Source organism: Perca flavescens, chromosome 3 (assembly GCF_004354835.1).
Source record: "Perca flavescens isolate YP-PL-M2 chromosome 3, PFLA_1.0, whole genome shotgun sequence".
Classification (NCBI taxonomy): Eukaryota; Metazoa; Chordata; class Actinopteri; order Perciformes; family Percidae; genus Perca; species Perca flavescens.
Genome location: NC_041333.1, coordinates 9,086,383 through 9,104,486, shown reverse-complemented (window position 1 = coordinate 9,104,486; position 18,104 = coordinate 9,086,383). Strand labels below are relative to the sequence as shown.

At 41.5% G+C, this 18,104-nt stretch overlaps 1 protein-coding gene across 1 annotated transcript in view; it reads right to left on the bottom strand.

Moving 5' to 3' along the window:
- LOC114552230 (B-cadherin) overlaps positions 1–18,104 on the bottom strand; it is a 56,865-nt gene that overhangs the window by 12,761 nt on the left and 26,000 nt on the right. The window contains exons 13-15 of the mRNA XM_028572880.1: positions 16,966–17,201; positions 3,670–3,812; positions 3,353–3,444 (exon numbers count right to left, since the gene is read on the bottom strand). Of these exons, the coding sequence (XP_028428681.1) occupies positions 3,353–3,444; positions 3,670–3,812; positions 16,966–17,201 (471 nt within the window). The remainder of the gene's footprint in view (positions 1–3,352; positions 3,445–3,669; positions 3,813–16,965; positions 17,202–18,104) is intronic.

Here is an 18,104-nt window from a genome sequence, read left to right as displayed (position 1 = left end):
CCCCAAGCACACCGCCAAAACAACAAAAGAGTGGCTGAAGAAGAAGCACATCAAGGTTCTGGAGTGGCCTAGCCAGTCTCCAGACCTGAATCCGATTGAAAATCTTTGGAGGGAGCTTAAAATTCGAGTTGCCAGGCGACAACCTCGGAACCTGAATGATTTGGCTGTCTGCAGGGAGGAGTGGGCCAACATCCCTGCCGAAATGTGCACAAACCTTGTCACCAACTATAAAAACCGTTTGACATCTGTGCTGGCCAATAATGGCTTTTCTACAAAATATTAACATGCTGTTTGTCCAGGGGGTCAAATACTTGTTTTTCCTCATCAGATGGTTATCAATTTTAATAAATTCATATGATGTGATTTTCTGGAATTTTCTTTGGGATTCTGTCTTTCACTGTTAGAATGTACATATGATTAAAATTGTAGATTTTTGCTTTCTTTGTAAGTGGGCAAACCTGCAAAATCAGCAAGGGGTCAAATACTTATTTCCCCCACTGTACAAGAGAGAAGCCAGTTATTTGAGTTTGTGGCAAAACCATTCTGTGCTCGATTTTCATTTAGTAACTTTCGATTGAATAAAGTCTTATTTCTTCATTGAAGTTTTCTTAAAAATAATGTTAAAACCTCGCCTTGTGTTCATCTCGTGGTCAGTGTATATTTTGGCCATTCGATTTTCATTTCATAAACATGTATTAAAAAAACAAAAAACGAATGGTTATTTGATTTTTGTTTTAAAATACAAAATTTTAAATTGAAATAAAAGGCGTTTTTTCCTTTTCATGTTCAAAAGGGGGGTGGGAGAAATTTAAAATATGCTTTGATTTTCATTTTCTAGTTCATATAACAAAAAATAAAATCACTCGAAAATATAAATGAAAATGTTATAGACCCAGATCTAGCAGCTGCAGCTAGCTAGATCTGGGTCCCGGGTTCGCTCTATGTTCGCTCCCCAGTGCTGACTGACTCTGGTCCCTCTGCAGAGCTGGCGTTACCCGCTCTAGCTAAACTGGGAATCAGATGAATCTGTCGCGCTCGTGTTTTATTCATATTTTCTTTTCTTTGCAGGTAGACATGCTTTGATGCACTGATGTCAGGCAGGCTTGCTAGTTGCTTTTATTTTGTGAAATAACCAAACTTCCTTTGAATATAACGTGCAAATAAATAGACGGAAATAAATCAAAGTCCCCTGAAATAAATAAAAGTAAAACATAAATTGAACTATAATGACTAATGCATATGTTTATATGTATTGCCTCATTTATGTAGTTCATGATGCCATATTTATGTATATTTATATAAAGAGGTGCAAAAAACGGATGATCAGTCGCTCAGGAAGTTAGGCTACAGTTTCCCTCAATTGCAGCCTGGGTTAAAGCCAAACTGATAGGCTACACCGGTGCTACTCATGGATGTATTAAGAGAATGTGCTACTGCCTTGGAAATGCAACATCCGTTCAGCATTTTTTATATTTTATTTAATTTTTTGTTGTATGAAATGGGAAATGAAAAACGAAGCATGTTTTAAATTTTCACATTCCCTTTTGACAATGAAAAGGAAAAAACGCCTTGTATTTCAATTTCAATTTTTTTTATTTTAAAACGAAAATCAAATAACAATTCTTTTTTTTGTTTTTTAATACCTGTTATTGAAATGAAAATCGAATGACCAAAACATACACTGACCATCTCGTGAACCCAATCTTGTGTCCCATAGCAGGGAACGGCAGGGCATAGTAGGGCATAGCACGGTGTAGCAGGGTGTTGAGCAGGACCACAGCGGCAGCTGCAACCATGGTGCCACTCTCATCCAAGGAAAACTGCGTGGCAGGAAAACATAAGGACTCCGGGGAATAAGCTCCTCGGAGATAAGTTGGCAACAGCAATTACTGGGACATGATTGCACACAATATGTACTAGAACCGTGTACTGCGGTTCTTGGCGGGACCTATCATCTGAAAGCGTTGAACCACTTTCATCGTAAGACTGTTCCCAGTGAGGATTGTCCCTCCTTTAAGACCTGGCTAGCAGAGATATCTAACTTGTAGAAAGTACGATGCAGTGCCTCTTACAACTTACCAACCTATGACAAAATATGGCAGCCATTTTTGTCTTCCCTATAAAAAATCTTAAAATGCTTAATTTTTGCATCTTATCTTTAATGTTGATACATTGTTGATGTTTACTTGGTGACTGGTTTCAACTTGTTTTATATGTCTTTAAGAAGAGCAAACTTGATTTCATTTAATTGGACTTGTGTGTGTATATGTATATACTCCGTTACATGATTTTTTTTTTCTTCTTTAGTTACTTATTAGTCTACGGTGGTCTTTTTGTTTTATGTGGGTGGGGTGTGTGCTTTGTTGTGTTCTGTTGTATTTGTTTCTTCAGAAAAGCTATAAATACAATAAACAAAAGAATGAGCCCTTATATTTACATAGTGTTACTTACCTGGATAACTAAAGGTTAAAAAAAAAGAACACGTTTTTCTCCCATCCCAGAATGCTGTTGACTAGCCAGACCCTCCTCCGCACTGTGAAGGAAGGTCTGGCAAAGTGAGACTAATATAGTGTAACCTTATACATGTTTCTACAGTAACCCAGAATGGACAAACCAAACACTGTCTCTGTAGAGAGAGCCTTTCGCATTTTTAGATTACCTGAAGGCTACCCTAGGTTTTACTACACAATTGTTGCAATCTGCAACCTCACCGCCAGATGCCACTTAATCCTACACACTGGTCCTTTAAGGCCGGTTACACACTGGACGCGTTGCGTGAACGTGTCCGTTTATATTTCGGCTCCCATGTTAACAGGTTAGAGCTTACACACTGCCTGCGTGAGACGCGCCTCTCAGGTGTGGCTAGAAATAGGACCGACGCCTATTTTTCACGCGAGACGCGAGTGTGTTGGAAGCGTTTCCAGGCAAAATAGAATAGGAAAAAAAATGTCATTTAGAAACGACTGCATATTAATTAATAAATGACATGATGTTTGAAAGCCTCTAGGTTTTGATATAAATGCATATATAGGAATGTAATTTAAAAAAAAAAATTCTAATATTGCACCTGTCAATGCAGAACGAAATATTCTGTAGCCTATTTTGCCGTCAATGCTACCGACGTTGTCTTTGCTGTAATCAAATCAGTATATATTTATGTTTAACATGGTATTTCATTTTATCAGTGGGAAACATACATGTGTCCAGACAAGGCTAGCAGCAGCAGCACCGCGTCAGACATCTTTCTGGTGTGTAAAGACAGACAAAATCCATGCAGCCGCCACGCAGCTGACACGCTCACGCCACACCGGCAGTGTGTAACCGGCCTAAGAGTTTGGCAAGGGAGACGCACCTTGATTGCACGTTCCTCAATGGTGGGTGCATTATCATTGACATCTATGAGCTGGATTATTAGAGTACCAGTGCCTGTGGCTGGGACTTCACCTGGGGGAGGGGGCGGGGGGGGTGACAGACATATTCACACACATCAGGAGAACTCAAAATTGTAGGTAAGCTAAAACAATCAAAGTAAGATAAAGTCCATGTTTTTGGTACTAAAGCAGTGCAAACAAAGGGTAAAGTCTCCATTTTACTGTAGCAGCCAAAAATTCACACGTATGTGTGTAACCAGATGAGCATATGCAAGTTTAAGTCTTGCCTCCCACCTACCATTGTCATATGCACCAATGAGTGTTATGTATTTGTAGTCGCTGACGAAGACGGACTCTCTGTCCATAACACCTTTAACTTTAATCAGGCCTGTGTCTTTGTCCACCTTCAGCCAGTCAGCAGGGTCTGAAATTATTCTATACCTGGACATTAGAAAAGATAACCACAGAAAGGCGCAAATATTATGCAAGCGACAAGTTTTCAACTTATTTGCCCTGGTATTTTCTATAAGTAGCTGCTGTTGTGCGTTTGTAAATCATTTCTGCATTTCCTCAATGTTATTATATAACATTTTAGAGGACTAACAGGCTACAGTAGGAGCCCTGTCTCATAAGATTCCATATATATATATATATATATATAAAGTGATTGATGCCTTCCAGATGTGTGTGACTGGACTGTTCCGGAAGGTTCTAGAAGAAAGGCGTGTCCCTGAAATGACGTGTTAAATTATCCAATGAGGGAGATACAGGAAATATGCAGATGCGTTTGAAATGAGCCTGTAAGAGAAGAGGGGTATAACGCTAAGTTCAAGCATAAAAAAGAGTTTGTTCCCGCTTGAAAGATAGGGTTTTCATTCTATACACCAGTGGTTCTCAACCGGTGGGGCCCGCCCCCCTGGGGGGGGCGCGGACTCAAGTAGGCTATAGGATGGGAGAAAAAAAAAAAAGAAGAATTCAGAAAAAGAATTTCCCCCATGTTGAAATGCAAGTGGTTGGACTGTAACACACAAACAAATCATCCTCCTGGCGACTTTTTTGTCAAAAACTAATCTAGCGACTTTTACTGGTGTTATTGGAGACTTTTGTGGTGTTTGGAGACTCAAAAGCACGTATCACTCTGCAGCTACTGTGCTCAAAGAGCAGCGGGTGTTGCCGTGAGCCCCTCCCCCGTCCAAAAGTCCTCACAGTAGCCTCGCGCACTAGTCCCAGCCTGCAGCCGGACCAGAGTGGAGACACACACCACTCCTCATATAAACTCAGATTTTGCTCCTTGCAGACAGAATGGACGCCTTCACACAAAAACTTGACCTATGGCATGGCCGCATCAGTCGAGGGAACTGCGACATGTTCCCCAGCCTTGCAGACTTTATTTTATTTATTTCAATCGGCGTCTGAGCACCTGTCAGCAATGAGAGAACAGCCACTGACCAAGTGGGAGTGAGAACGGGTCAAATTAATTTCCTTGTTTCTGTTATGAAGATGATCGTGTATGAGACTTGAACAGCTCACATTTACCAACAAAACGTACAGCGAAAGACCGCTCAAAACATTTCAGACTCTACTGCCAACGTGTGTACATTTTAACATCAATGTACGCTGTAACGATTTTTCATTATATACTCACTGAAGCGACTGCTGTTTCAGTACTGTCTGCTCTCTGCAGCGGGCGGGGCTGCTGCTCCATTTCCCCCGCGACTGACGCGCACACACACACACACACACACACACACACACAATCACACACAGTGGATGCAGGAAAAAATGCAGATGACCTAAATTGAGGACAGCTATGCTCGTTATTGTAAGTGCAATGATAAGTTAAAGTCCAATAAGTACTTTATCAAACCGTATGAATGCGTGTGTGTGTGTGTGTGTGTGTGTGTGTGTGTGTGGCCAGGATAGGACATTAACTAACAATGTGATCAACAAGCCACTGACAGTGACAGATATGTTCATATTTGATTCATTCAATAAATTATTATTTTTTGTCTTAAATCCACCTGCCATTTTCCTATTATACCAACATTTGCAGCATCCTGAGCCTTTTAAGGTTCCCTAGGACATCTCAGCCCAGAGTAATTCATTAATAGTACTAATTATTATTCTCCCCAAAACAAGTTTCCTTTTTATTTTTAAAGAACTATAAAAAAAAAAATTCAAACTTTTTTTGCACCTTTCACTGTCTTCTGCAACTTCATTGCAACACACATACAAAAGACACCACAACTTTTATCGCAATTTTTAACAAAAGCTCCCGTGAAATCAGGCGTTTTGGGCCGCAACAATCTCAAAAAAAGGCTGTGAAATCCTGGAGGGACTGCCCTTGTGTGTTTTTTCATGTGTTATGGTCAACATTCACCAGTGTTTTTTTGTTGTTGTGGTGCGCGTAGGCTACTCCTGATTTTGTCAGTCATCTCATCTCTTATATGCTGTGTCTCTATGATCCTGTCCTGTCCTATTCATGGTAGCCTACTCGTGGACATTGCGCCGTCATCACATGCAGTAGTAGGGGGGGGGGCCGCCTTGATAATCCTGCATAGGGCCCTGGTGTTGGTTAGTTATGCCACTGACCTCCTGCCCTCTTTCGTCAATCTGGGCAGTATTGATGCAGGAATACTCTCAACTCTGTGACGTCACCTTGAAGATTCTCCTCCCTTTCGCGTCGGCATATTTGTGTGAGGCAGGATTCTCAGAAATGACTGCAATCAAAACGAAATACCGCAATCGTGCACAAATAGAGGAGGATTTGAGGCTACGTTTATCAGACATTTCGCCAAGAAATTGGAGGGGGGCCCAACTGCAATGGACCAGCTTTGGGGGGACCCAGCTTGCAAAAGGTTGAGAACCCCTGCTATAGAGAAAGTATGCTGGAGCTGGCGGTTATGGTACTGTATCTTCTTTGAACGACTTTCCAAAAATTGTAAAATGCTCGCTGGGTAATGACAAAAATCTGGCGGAAATCCATAAGAGTCGAAAAAACTTGCACTCCCGTCCTCTTCCAACGTCAATGCGAGCCAGTGCTGACCAGGCCTGTGGGTCGGATGAGTGTTCACTCTAAAATAGGCTGGCAGGTTAAAGGTCTGGCGATGGTAGCTGATCACAAGCCCACACGCCGTGGAATATGTCTCCTATAAGATGATGTAAAAGCCTTTCTAGCTGATGATTATCCATATCTTTAATAATAATCCACCAGCACTTGTCTTTTAGAGTTGATCTCCAGAATGGAATCGTAACAAGCGTATACTATTAACGTTGTTGTGTAAGGCAGAGGGACCCTGAACCTCATTTCAAGACGTACATTTCCAGACGAAATGGGCGCCAAGGCGTCGCTGTCCTCGTTTGCTCCCAGATTGAGCACGAACAGGGCTTCAGCAGGCACCTGCCTCCCATCCTGACACAGTGCAAGGAATTCAACGTCATTATGAAGAAAATTAAACGGGGACAGGTCCCGTCTTCCTGAAAAAGAATCTACTTTAACCATGGCTAAAGCTAAATAGCGAGGCATAGTGCCCAGAAAGAGGTTTTCCTGGTTACAGATCCTGGAATTTTCCGGTATGGAGTAGGTTTTCACACATACGCGTGAGAGCGGATAAAGAGTATTTCCTTTCATCAGGGCTGCGGCGTGACCCAGACGTACAGCGGGGGAAACGGTGACGTTTTTAACAAACAGCGAAGCTGATATTATCTTTAGACAGAACTCAGAATCACGCAGTCCCATAAGACAAAATGCATCGCTGTTACGGATCAGTTTAATTCTCAAATCAACAGAGTTTAACATCAGTCTTTCGCAGAAAAATATGTCACTATGTAATGGGCCCAACAGCCCCACCTCGGCAGATTCTGCACTGAATTGGGCTCTCTGGACAAGTCCCCGGTTAGGACAGTTATTAATCACCACCGAATCGATGGCGCCGGCGGTGTCTTTGTAAAACAGACCGGCACTAAATTGACTCTTTAATGTGTCATCTGAAAAGTTGAGCAGGGTTTCTATAACCGCTCTATACGGATGCGTTGCACTAGACTGGGAAATTAATCTATCCCCCAGAATAACGTTGCATTGACTGAAAATTGTATTCAGAGGGTAGTTGATGAGCCCAACTGCTGTATCTGGTGGGATGTTTGATCCATCTTTCTCTGTAATTTTAACTCTGAGATGAAGCAGCGTGTTGTTTAAATCGAGGTACTTTTCACCGTCTCCAGGTATGAAAAATTCAATCCGTGAGTCGTCCGAAAGTGCTGATAGCGGCTGGTGCTCTTGATATTTTTTATCCTCTACGGATAATTGTGTCATGGGAGCTGAAAAGAGATCCAGCTCAGCCAGGGTACACTCTGCCGATTTCTGATGTAAGAGGGCCATTGTATGTAACGTTAAAATATGTCGGAGCTCTGCACAGACTTCCTTCTCTTCGGAGGACGTCTCCTGACTGATTAGCCCCGCTTAACAGGTTGGCGCTTTTTAAATGCAGACGAAACAACCCGCTCACCTGGCGGGCGTTTCCTTGCTCTGCGTGACAAGACCAAAATACCGCCGGCGCCTTCTTGATTCTTGTTCTCGCTCAGTTTACCCATAAATCCTTTCACTGCATCTGATGCAATGTTTGTAGCGGCTGTTTTAAGATGCGGTTTTGCCACCGCGAAACCTTTTTTTAGCAGAGGGGCTACAAAGCGAAACAGCTTTGAAAATATTGACCCTATACCTCGACCGTACATAACCGGAGCTCCATAAAAACCGGGTAAAGCTCCGCCTACTTGTCCCTCATAGTAGGCCACAAAACGGCGAGGGTCTTCTTTGATATGAAGCATCTTACAAAGAACGTTTCACTGGTATAAGTGTAGTTTCACCATTGTCTTTCCAAAACCAAAATCCACGGGTTTGTTGCGATCTGTTTTAATTTCGATGCGTATGTTTCCGATGGAATTTTTTGACCGCGGCATATAATGGAGTGTATTGGAGTGTATACATTCACGACACAAAGCAGCGGTGAGTTACTGTCGCCGACCGCTTGATACTGAATGATATCCGTATAGACAAACAGGTTATATATGTCAGCGTTTAAATCACAAGGATATGTAGACGGTCGTTTGGATAGCGTCCACCATTCATTAACTTTTAGTCCGAGCATGTAAGCCAGAAGCGGGTGGGTCTTGATTTTGTAAAGACCGTCGCCTTTGAAGTCGATCCGCTTGGTCACATTGTTAAAAGAGGCATCAAAGGAGGCATCATGTTTTTTAACAGCCGGGACCAGGTATTCCAGGAGATCTTTTGGCCGATTATAGTACGCGCCACGGTTGAATTTTACACTCACCAAGGGCTGAGGCTCGTCGGTCACTCAGTTCAGTTCAAAATAGGCCGAATCTGCCGGTAAATTATACCACGTGCGAGGATATATGATTTTGCATAGTCCCACTACCCATTCTCCAGCAAGTTCAATCGGTTTGGCCAAATCAATGGTGTAGCAACTGCTTGTATTACTTTTAAGTATTTCCTTACTGGCGTTGGAAGGCAGAGTCACATAAAAGCCCTCAGCGGCGGTGTGTTCCATGATTCTCTATTGAGCCCGAGTGATGGAGCGGTCTTTGTACACAGAGATTTTATATACCGACCACATCAGCCAATTTAACCCAGCTGCTGAATTTCTCTGGCCAGTTTTTCCATTGAACAAAAGCCTGTTTTTCACCCTTGACGGTGCGGCGTTTTAAGATTTTTTCCACTTGAAACATTTTGTTGGCGGTCATTTTTACTTTTTGCAACTCTGCTTCATAAAATGACCCCTCGATAGGCTCGCCGTCGTAGTCTACTAATTTATATACGGGAGGTGTACGGGGAATACGCTCGGTCACTGTAAAGACTTCATCCGTAAAACTCTGCTCGTATTTTTTATCGAAAACGCCTCTCACTTTCGACAGACGCACCAAATCTCCTTTCTTAAACGCCATCTTTATTTTATTCCTGTGACGAGAGGCAAAGGTGCCGTACAGATTGTGGAACACTTAATCGGTGTTCTCCGCTGTGACCTCCATAGGAGTCATTTTAATAGAGGAGTGATAACTGTTATTATAACTCTGTACCAGGTCCGGTAAGACGTCGAGGTATCGTTTGGTGTTGTGAGCGGTAAAATATTTATACATGCGAGTTTTCAGAGTAGGGTTATAACGCTTAACAACCAATGCTTTTAAGTCACTTGCCGTCCTAAAATGTTTGACATTGTGTTTCTTCATCAGAGCCTCAAATTTCTTACCCTCATCTGTTTGTAGCTTTAGAGGTATTAAACTTTCTTGAAACACCAATTGAAATGCGTTTACCACTTCCGACGACTCCTCCGCCTCCACAGCCTCCTCACAGACCACTTTAGCAGGGTTTCGCTCCTCAGATTGACTGTCCAGAGGCATGCCAAATGTCTCAGAGTCCCGTATAGCAGCATAGCTAGAGTTCAGCACCATAGTCACATAGTCCTGAGTCTCTGTCTCGGGGGAGGGCGGCGGGCCTTGGAGGTCTTGACCGTCCGTCTCTGAGGAGGCGAAGAGGACCCGCGGTGTAAGTGTTTTTGTCCAGGGTGTAAGGGGTCTCTTTGTTGCTGAGTCGAACTTTGTTGTAATCTTTCTTTGTTCACCATTGAACATCTCGGCATGTTCTGTCGCTGTCTGCTTCAGTCTTTATACTATTGTAAGGGGGTGTGGTTCGGAAAATTCTGGAACGGGGGCATAGTTTGGAAACTTCTGGAAAAGAGGTGTGGTATGAAAGCGTTCTGGGCGTGGTAAAAAAAAAAAAAAGAAAGTAAGTTTAGAGTGTTTTTCACAACCAGCGTATTTTTCCACCCGCGGCTGCTAAGGAAGAGATTGGTCAATCTATCCCCCACCTCCATCATCCTGTCAGCCCATTCCAACGCTGGTAAGACTAGCATGGTTCTGAATAAACCGCACTCTGTATTAAATCTTTGCAAAACAAAGAGGTCACAGGACCTCGTTGTTTTCCGAATCCCTGGATAGCAGAAGGGCCTGGAACCACCAGCGACCCACGGTTGTGGTAACAGATGGCCATGTTGATCCACAGATGATGTTCATCTCAGCCAGGTCGCTATCACTGGGGTAATTATCCATTCTAGGACGCTCCGCCTCGGGATTGTCTTCAGCGCTGGAACCGATGTTCACCGCCACTTCCTCCTACTTACATTCTACCAAAACAGTCTGAGTCTCTTTATCTTGGGTAGCGGGAGTCGAGTTCTCGGAGTTGCTCTGATCAGTAGCAAATTGTAGGATCGTCTTCATCACCCTCCAGTCGTCAAAGCTCATTTTCACCATGACGGTAGAAGGAGTCAGCATCTCCCCTTCCTTCAACTGATAAAAGCAAAGTTCACCTTCTTCATACTTGAAGACGTACCCCCAGGCCCCACACATGCCACTCGCTTGTAGAGACCATTCCTCATGCAGAAATTCCGACGGGGGCATCTGGCTACGGCACAGATACACTACGCATTTCTTTGGAGCTCCGGGTGTCGTAACAGAATCTTGGAACATTGTTATCGGAGTCTCACAGATCAGCAAAGAAGCCCACCGGCTGGAGGTACCTTCTTGGTATGGACTCAATGGAGCGGATGCTTCTTCATCAGCCATCTCTGCCGCAGCGTTACTCAAACTTACATTCATGGTGTGTAGAATAAAAACCCTTTCTTTCAAGCGGGAAGAAACCCTTTTTATGCTTGAACTTAGCGTTACACCCCTCTTCTCTTACAGGCTCATTTCAAACGCATCCGCGTATTTCCTGTTTGTATCTCGCTCATTGGATAATTTAAATGAAGCATCTTTCTACTTCCTGTATCTCACGCATTGCATCATTTAACACGTCATTTCCAGGACACGCCTTTCTTCTAGAACCTTCCGGAACAGTCCAGTCACACACATCTGGAAGGCATCAATCACTTTTTGACAGGTCGTGACCTCTTGACCTCGAGGTCATCCATCAAAATCTGCATATTTGAGTGACAGAAACCCCTGGTTATATTCTCTCTCAACCCAGTTTCACGTCAGTTTGTGATGGCATCACGAAAATAAATCTATTAGATCATGATACCATCACGATATTGTGAAGATTTAGGTGATGGGGTCACGTTGTTTAAACTAATGTATTTCAATGGGAAGCATCTTTTTTTGTGATCACAGCACGAATCTTTCTGCCAGTCAGGCTGCAGCAGACAATCTATATACATACTATTATTGGTATTTTTAGCCCAATAACCGCTGTTTTAATCAACATTTATTCACTAGATCTAATCATGGTTTCTATGTATTTCTTTTAATGTTATTATTTTGGTTATAAGCTGGATTGTTTCGTTGTTTATTGATATTTTAAAAACTATAACACTACATCTAACAACATGTATATTCATTTCTTTATGGTATTCATTTCTTTATTTTAATAATATTCTTTCAGTCTTATTAGTGGTGAAATATTACAGTATGCTGTAAGACAGAACAGTAGGCTAAGATATGAGCCAAGCTGGACGCATTCAAAGCCAATATCCCACAATGCAACGCGGGCATTCATTTCAGAGAATCGGACAGCGATTAGCGGGTCTTTAACGCCAGTATCGCTTCAATGTACATATATATATAATCAGTGGTTTTGTCACCACTAACAACACGTTGATCATTTTGGTTCCAGTAAGGTAAGAACGTTTAAAAAAATCAGCTGAAGACTCTGGAAGTGACGTAGTAATTACCGCTCGGTGGATAGGAAAGATACAAATACATAATATAGTGATGTTTTTGTCTAACGATGTATTTGAGGATTTAAACAATGAAGATAACAATTATAAAATAAAGTTTCATGTACTGTTTTCTTGGTCGGCTGGCGGGCAGCGGTGATCTGAAATGGTATGAAGCCCATTCACGGCAGACAGCAGAAACACAGGAGTCAAACATGTCCTCCAACCCACCCCGGAAGAACTACAAGTACACTAGCTTTGTAACTGGGGCGTATCTATATAGGGAGTTGTAGTTTTTAAATATATTGGTATATATAAGTAGAATTTGGTAGTGTAGATGTTTGGATACACCCTGAGGTTTTTTGGGATAGGGAACACACTGGTGTCATCAGATTTCAAAAATAAAATTGTTAAATAGGTGAAAATAGCTTACTACCATATTTGACAGTGCTTACAGTGGGTAAACTTTGGAGACCATATCTACAGGACAGCTGAGGTCCAGAGCTTTCTAGAACAGCTGGTCCTATGTGTGTTGCACCTTCTGTTGCTAAATGACAAGCCTTCAAACATGTACTGGGTTCAAGGTTCAGAAGTCAACATTTCAAAGCAGGAGAAATGTATCCTCTTCAGACTGACATATGTTACTCTCCAGGTTGAGACCTTTCCAACAATGTGTTCGCTATAGTCCTACGACAATGTTTTAATTGTCACATATCATGGACATGCAAGCGATACTGTCCCCATATCTGCCTTGAACACTTAACATATTGTTTTATCATACAGCGGACACATACTTACAATTTAAAAAAAAAAACATGATGTGACATGTAGCCAGACAGAATCACATCACACAGCCACAATCCATTGCTCATCTTTCACAAACAGTGACAAGAGCAACCTACACACCACCCTATATGCATCATATCATGAAGCTATTGCAAAACCCATGCAGCCTCAAGCAACATTATTTAAAATTCAAATTAGGGCTATAGTTTAGAAATATTTAGTTTACATTGGGGTACCCTATTTCTTCTGTCTACTTGGCATGGAGAATAAAGATGGATCAGAACCGTATTCTCTGTGCTGGCCTGGAGAGACAGCCACCTGGCAAGCAAGCTTTAAATTAGATGTTTTTATTGAAATGCTCTGTAATGCAGCCTTGTATAACATAAACCCTCTGATTCACCGTGAGTGTCTGCTCTAAATGATAACACACACTTTGAACACGGGCCGTCCACCCAAAGGTGTTGTCCATATGAACATCAAGGTGCCTATAGGAGCAGAGCCAATTGTTTGGTTCATCATTTATGACCTCTGATACCCTCTGACCCATGTCAAGACCCTTTCCTCAGTTTGTAAAATGGTTGAATGAGATTGTTGGCATGGCACCACAGGTCTCTATTTTATTAGAATATGAAAAAGTACTAATGTAATGTATGTAATGTATGTGTGTATGTAATGTATCACAGAAGGGCACCTTGAGGGCTCATGGGAAGGGGGGGATACTCAGCATAACTTCTGTCTCTTGTCTGACTGTGAAGGTTAAGGCATTCTTTCTTTCTGTATAAATGATACCCATTACTCTGTGCCTGTTGAGGCTTCTTTCACCGCACTCAACAGGCAGTGAAAGAAGTCGTTAAGACTTAATGTCTTAACTACTCAAAGGGCTTTAACATAGTACAGGAACCATTCACCATTCAAACACATTCACACACATTCAAACGCTGTGGCCGAGGCTGCAGTACAAGGTGCCACCTGCTCATCAGATAAACACTCACACACATTTACACTCCGATGCACAGCATCGGGGGCAACTCGGGGTTCAGTGTCTTGCCCAAGGACACTTCTGCATGGGACTGCAGGGACAGGGATCGAACCACCAACCTTCCAATTGGCAGGCTCTACCACTGAGCCACAGCCTCCCCGTTACCACTCTGTACTCGGTGTCTGTGAAACCAGCGTCCTGCTTGCAAGCAATAAAGAACAAAACCAACTTGGAGTCCTGCTCTGTTCTTTATTTCGATTTTACAAAGATTCATTAATTCATTCTCCCGGTCAGTTTCAAATCTTCCACTACAACACATACCCATACAAAGCTATCTCTGTTAACAAAAACCTTGGCAACAAGCTTATCTTTTTAATTTCCTGAAAATACTTCCTAAAACTAGTCCCTTCTTAATTTTGAAAAGGTAGTCTCTCAGTAAAGGCTACAAAGGTTAAGATGGCTACAAGCTGTAACCACAGTGATTGATATGAGGATCATCTTCTGAATATGTGTTAGGCCTACCATAAATTGTTATTTAAAAGAGTCATTTATTTAAAACAACTAATAATGCAGTGTGATGTTAAATCAAACAAAGTTCCACAGATAAATATGCTCATGTTTTTTCCCTTTAGTCTTTGCTATTAACATTCATCAACCGCAAAATTAGAAAATTGGGTTTTTAATTGACGATGCATGGAAAATAAAATAAAAAATGCTTCTCTTTGTAGGCCTAAATAGTTTATTTTTTGTTTTTCACAACAGTAGCCAAAAAGTAAGTAAAAACCAATTAGGCTGTAGTTCTAAACACTCAACTTTAGTTTTTTTATATAGGCCTAGTATTTTTCTGTGAATGGCCAATCAAAGTGCTTAGCATAAAACACAATTTTTTCATTATTGGTATTTTTACTGTATAAATTCTCACATACAGCGTGCAGCAAACTTTCACAGACGCAGAGTGGTAATTACTACGTCACTTCCGGAATATTCGGAACAGATTCTTTAAAACGTTATTATGGTGCATAACATACTTGAACAAAACTGAACGTTTTGTTGCTGGTGACAAAACCACAGATTAAATATGTACATTGAAGCAATATTGGCGTTAAAGACCCGCTGCTCGCTGTCTGATTCTCTGATATGAATGCCCGCATTGCATTGTGGGATATCGGCTTTGAATGCGCCCACCTCGGCTCATATCGTAGCCTACTGTTCTGTCTTACAGCATACTGTAATATTTCCCCGGTAATAAGACCAAAATAATATTATTAAAATAAAGAAATGCATACCATGATAACATCTAAATAAATGTTGTTAGATGTAGCATTATAGTTTTAAAAATATCAATAAACAACAAGTCAATCTAGCTTCCCTGGCCGAAATAGACCAAAATAATAACATTAAAAGAAATACATCTGGTGAATAAATGTTGATTAAAATAGCGGTTATTGGGCTAAAAATACCAATAATATCAAAGCTGTATACAGCTTCTCTGCTGCAGCCCGACTGGCAGAAAGATTCATGCTGTGATCACAAAAGATGCTTCCCATTGAAATACATTAGTTTAAAAAACTTCCTAACCATCACGTGAATCTTCACAATATCGTGATGGTATCACGATCTAATAGATTTCTTTTTCGTGATGCCATCACAAACGAATGACTGGGTTGGATAGCTAGATTTAGATTTTGGTTAAACCCTGTGGTACCAATCCCATGCATGACATATCTCAGTTGTATTAAGGTAAAATAACAACTGGTAAATATAAGGTAGCATGCACATAAAATAAAAAGAAGAAAAATAAATAAATGTTAAAAAAATATATATATATGTTTATATATATATATATATATATATATATATATACATATACTGTATATTTAAAATACTAAATGTGAATGTAATTTCAACAGCAGCACAACCTTACTGCACAATAGTTCTCTTATCTGATGCTAGGCTGATTTTAGAATTGAATGTAGGCTGCTATATTTAACAGTGAGTTCATTTCTTTCAGGTGTGAGGATGGTGGATCAGGAAACACAGGGGAAGGCAACAGGTAGGTCTAACGTTAGGTGGAAGTGTAGGGGGAGCCACTTGATACCAACAGATTCATTTATTAATATTATTCATATGGAAAAACTAATGAAAAATCTATTGAAGTTTTGAAGTTCTGTTGACCAACCTATTCACTGTGTCGTTTTTTGGGGAAAATAGTGCAGACAGAGATGGAAAGCCAATCACCACTCAAATCCCATCAACCAGGGGTGATGATTAGGTTGCCAATTGTCACAATTTGGTTGCCAAAAAAGCCCATACTTTGGAGGTATCCAGCAAAATTGTAGTTGGGCCCCTGCAGCCAATAACCGACAAGAAGGATTTCGGGTTGGGGGTGGGAGGGTTAGTGCGCGGAAGCGAGTGGGATGGGACAGGATGAGGAGGAGGGAGGGGCGAGCTAGCCTCCGTTTTGTTTGACAATACTTCGAACGTCAACAACAAGTGCCGTCACCCAACATGGCTTAGAGCACCTTAAATAAACTATTTAGCTAAATGTGTTAACATTACATTAAAGGACAAATCTGGCGCAAAATGAACCTAGGGGTTAATAACACGTGTAACAAGTCGATTGTTCTCTGGGATATTTTTTCTTGCTAATTGAATGTGACCAGTTTTATCGCAAACCGCTTATTAGCTTATAAAGCTAATCGTCGGGACACAGATAAAATAAAAAGAAAATTATTTCTACACCACTAACAAGGCTCAAAATAGCACCACACTTCCACGGTAGCATAATGAGGGTCCCTACATGTAATCCGAAGCATTGAGAACTTTGTAAGTGTACAGACAGTTTATTAAAAAGATAGTGTACATGACAGTACCGTTCATGTATAAAGGCGGGTGCCATCTTGGGAAAACAGTCATGACCAGTCGAACAACGAACGCCGTGCTTGAGCTATGTTACTGGTTACTGGTTGCACGGCGTTCGTCGTGGCACCCGCATGTATACGTGAACGGTACTGTCTTCATAAATTATTTTTAATAAACAGTCTGTACACTTACAAAGTTCTCAATGCTCCGGTTTACATGTAGTCAATCATCAGTTTGATCTTACGTGATTTTCTGTCTGTCTGGGTCAGAAGCGGTGTACTGCACCACATCACTGTCAACAGCAAGGTCCTCCCGTTTTACCACATGCATCTCTACTGGATCAAAGACTGGAACTTCATTGACGTCCCGCACAGTCACCACCACTGTGGCAGTGGCAGTGGGAAGTGGAACAGCAAAAGGAACCTCATTCACCACTGCAACCAACAAAGTGTGCGTGCTGCTCTTCTCAAAGTCAAGACTCTGTTTGGATGGAAGGAAACGCACAGCAGCGCAATTTATCAGACACAGCATACTGCTGTAAAACTAAAACTCAAATTCTCACTCATAACTTAAAGTGATGGTTCGGAGTAATTTCACCCTAGGGTCCTTTGCACCATGACCTCGAGCCAAACACCCCCCCAGAAGCTTTTTTCACCTGTGTCGAACATTGGGAGAGTTAGCGTAGAGCAGCGTTATCAGCTGAATAGCTGAATACCTTATTAGCGCAGGGGCTAATGGACCCACGTTTGTATCTCGTAAATGACCCCACTCATAATGCCCGAAATGATACCAAACTTCTACACTAGTACGTATAGGCTATGCACTCATAAAACGATGGATTGGAAAGTTTGTAACAACACCAGAAGTTTATGAACACTTGCCTGCTCTCTTCTGCTCTCTGTTGCTGCTGCTGCTACCTGCAGTTAGACGAGTGCTTGGGGCTGTCTACAAATTACTACACCGAAAAGAGATACAACAGAAATATTTATTAATTTAATGATTAAATAAGGTAATGTCTCCAAACTTACCTCAGTTATTACTTGTCTCCTGCTAGTTATACTACAGCACTTAGTTAAAAAAAAAGTTAAATAAAAAAATATTTTTGTTGCATCTCTTTTCAGTGTTGTAATTTGTAGACGGCCCTAAGCACTCGTCTTACAGAAGCAACAACAACAGCAGAGAGCAGAAGCCAACAGGCAAGTGTTATTTACATAAACTTCTGGTGTACTTACAAACTTTCCAATCCATCATTTTATGAGTACATAACCTATTTGTACTACTGTAGACGTTTGGTATCATTTCGGGCATTATTAGTGGGGTCATTTACGAGATACACTGCGCTAAGCTATTCAGCTGATAACGCTGCTCTACGCTAACTCTCCC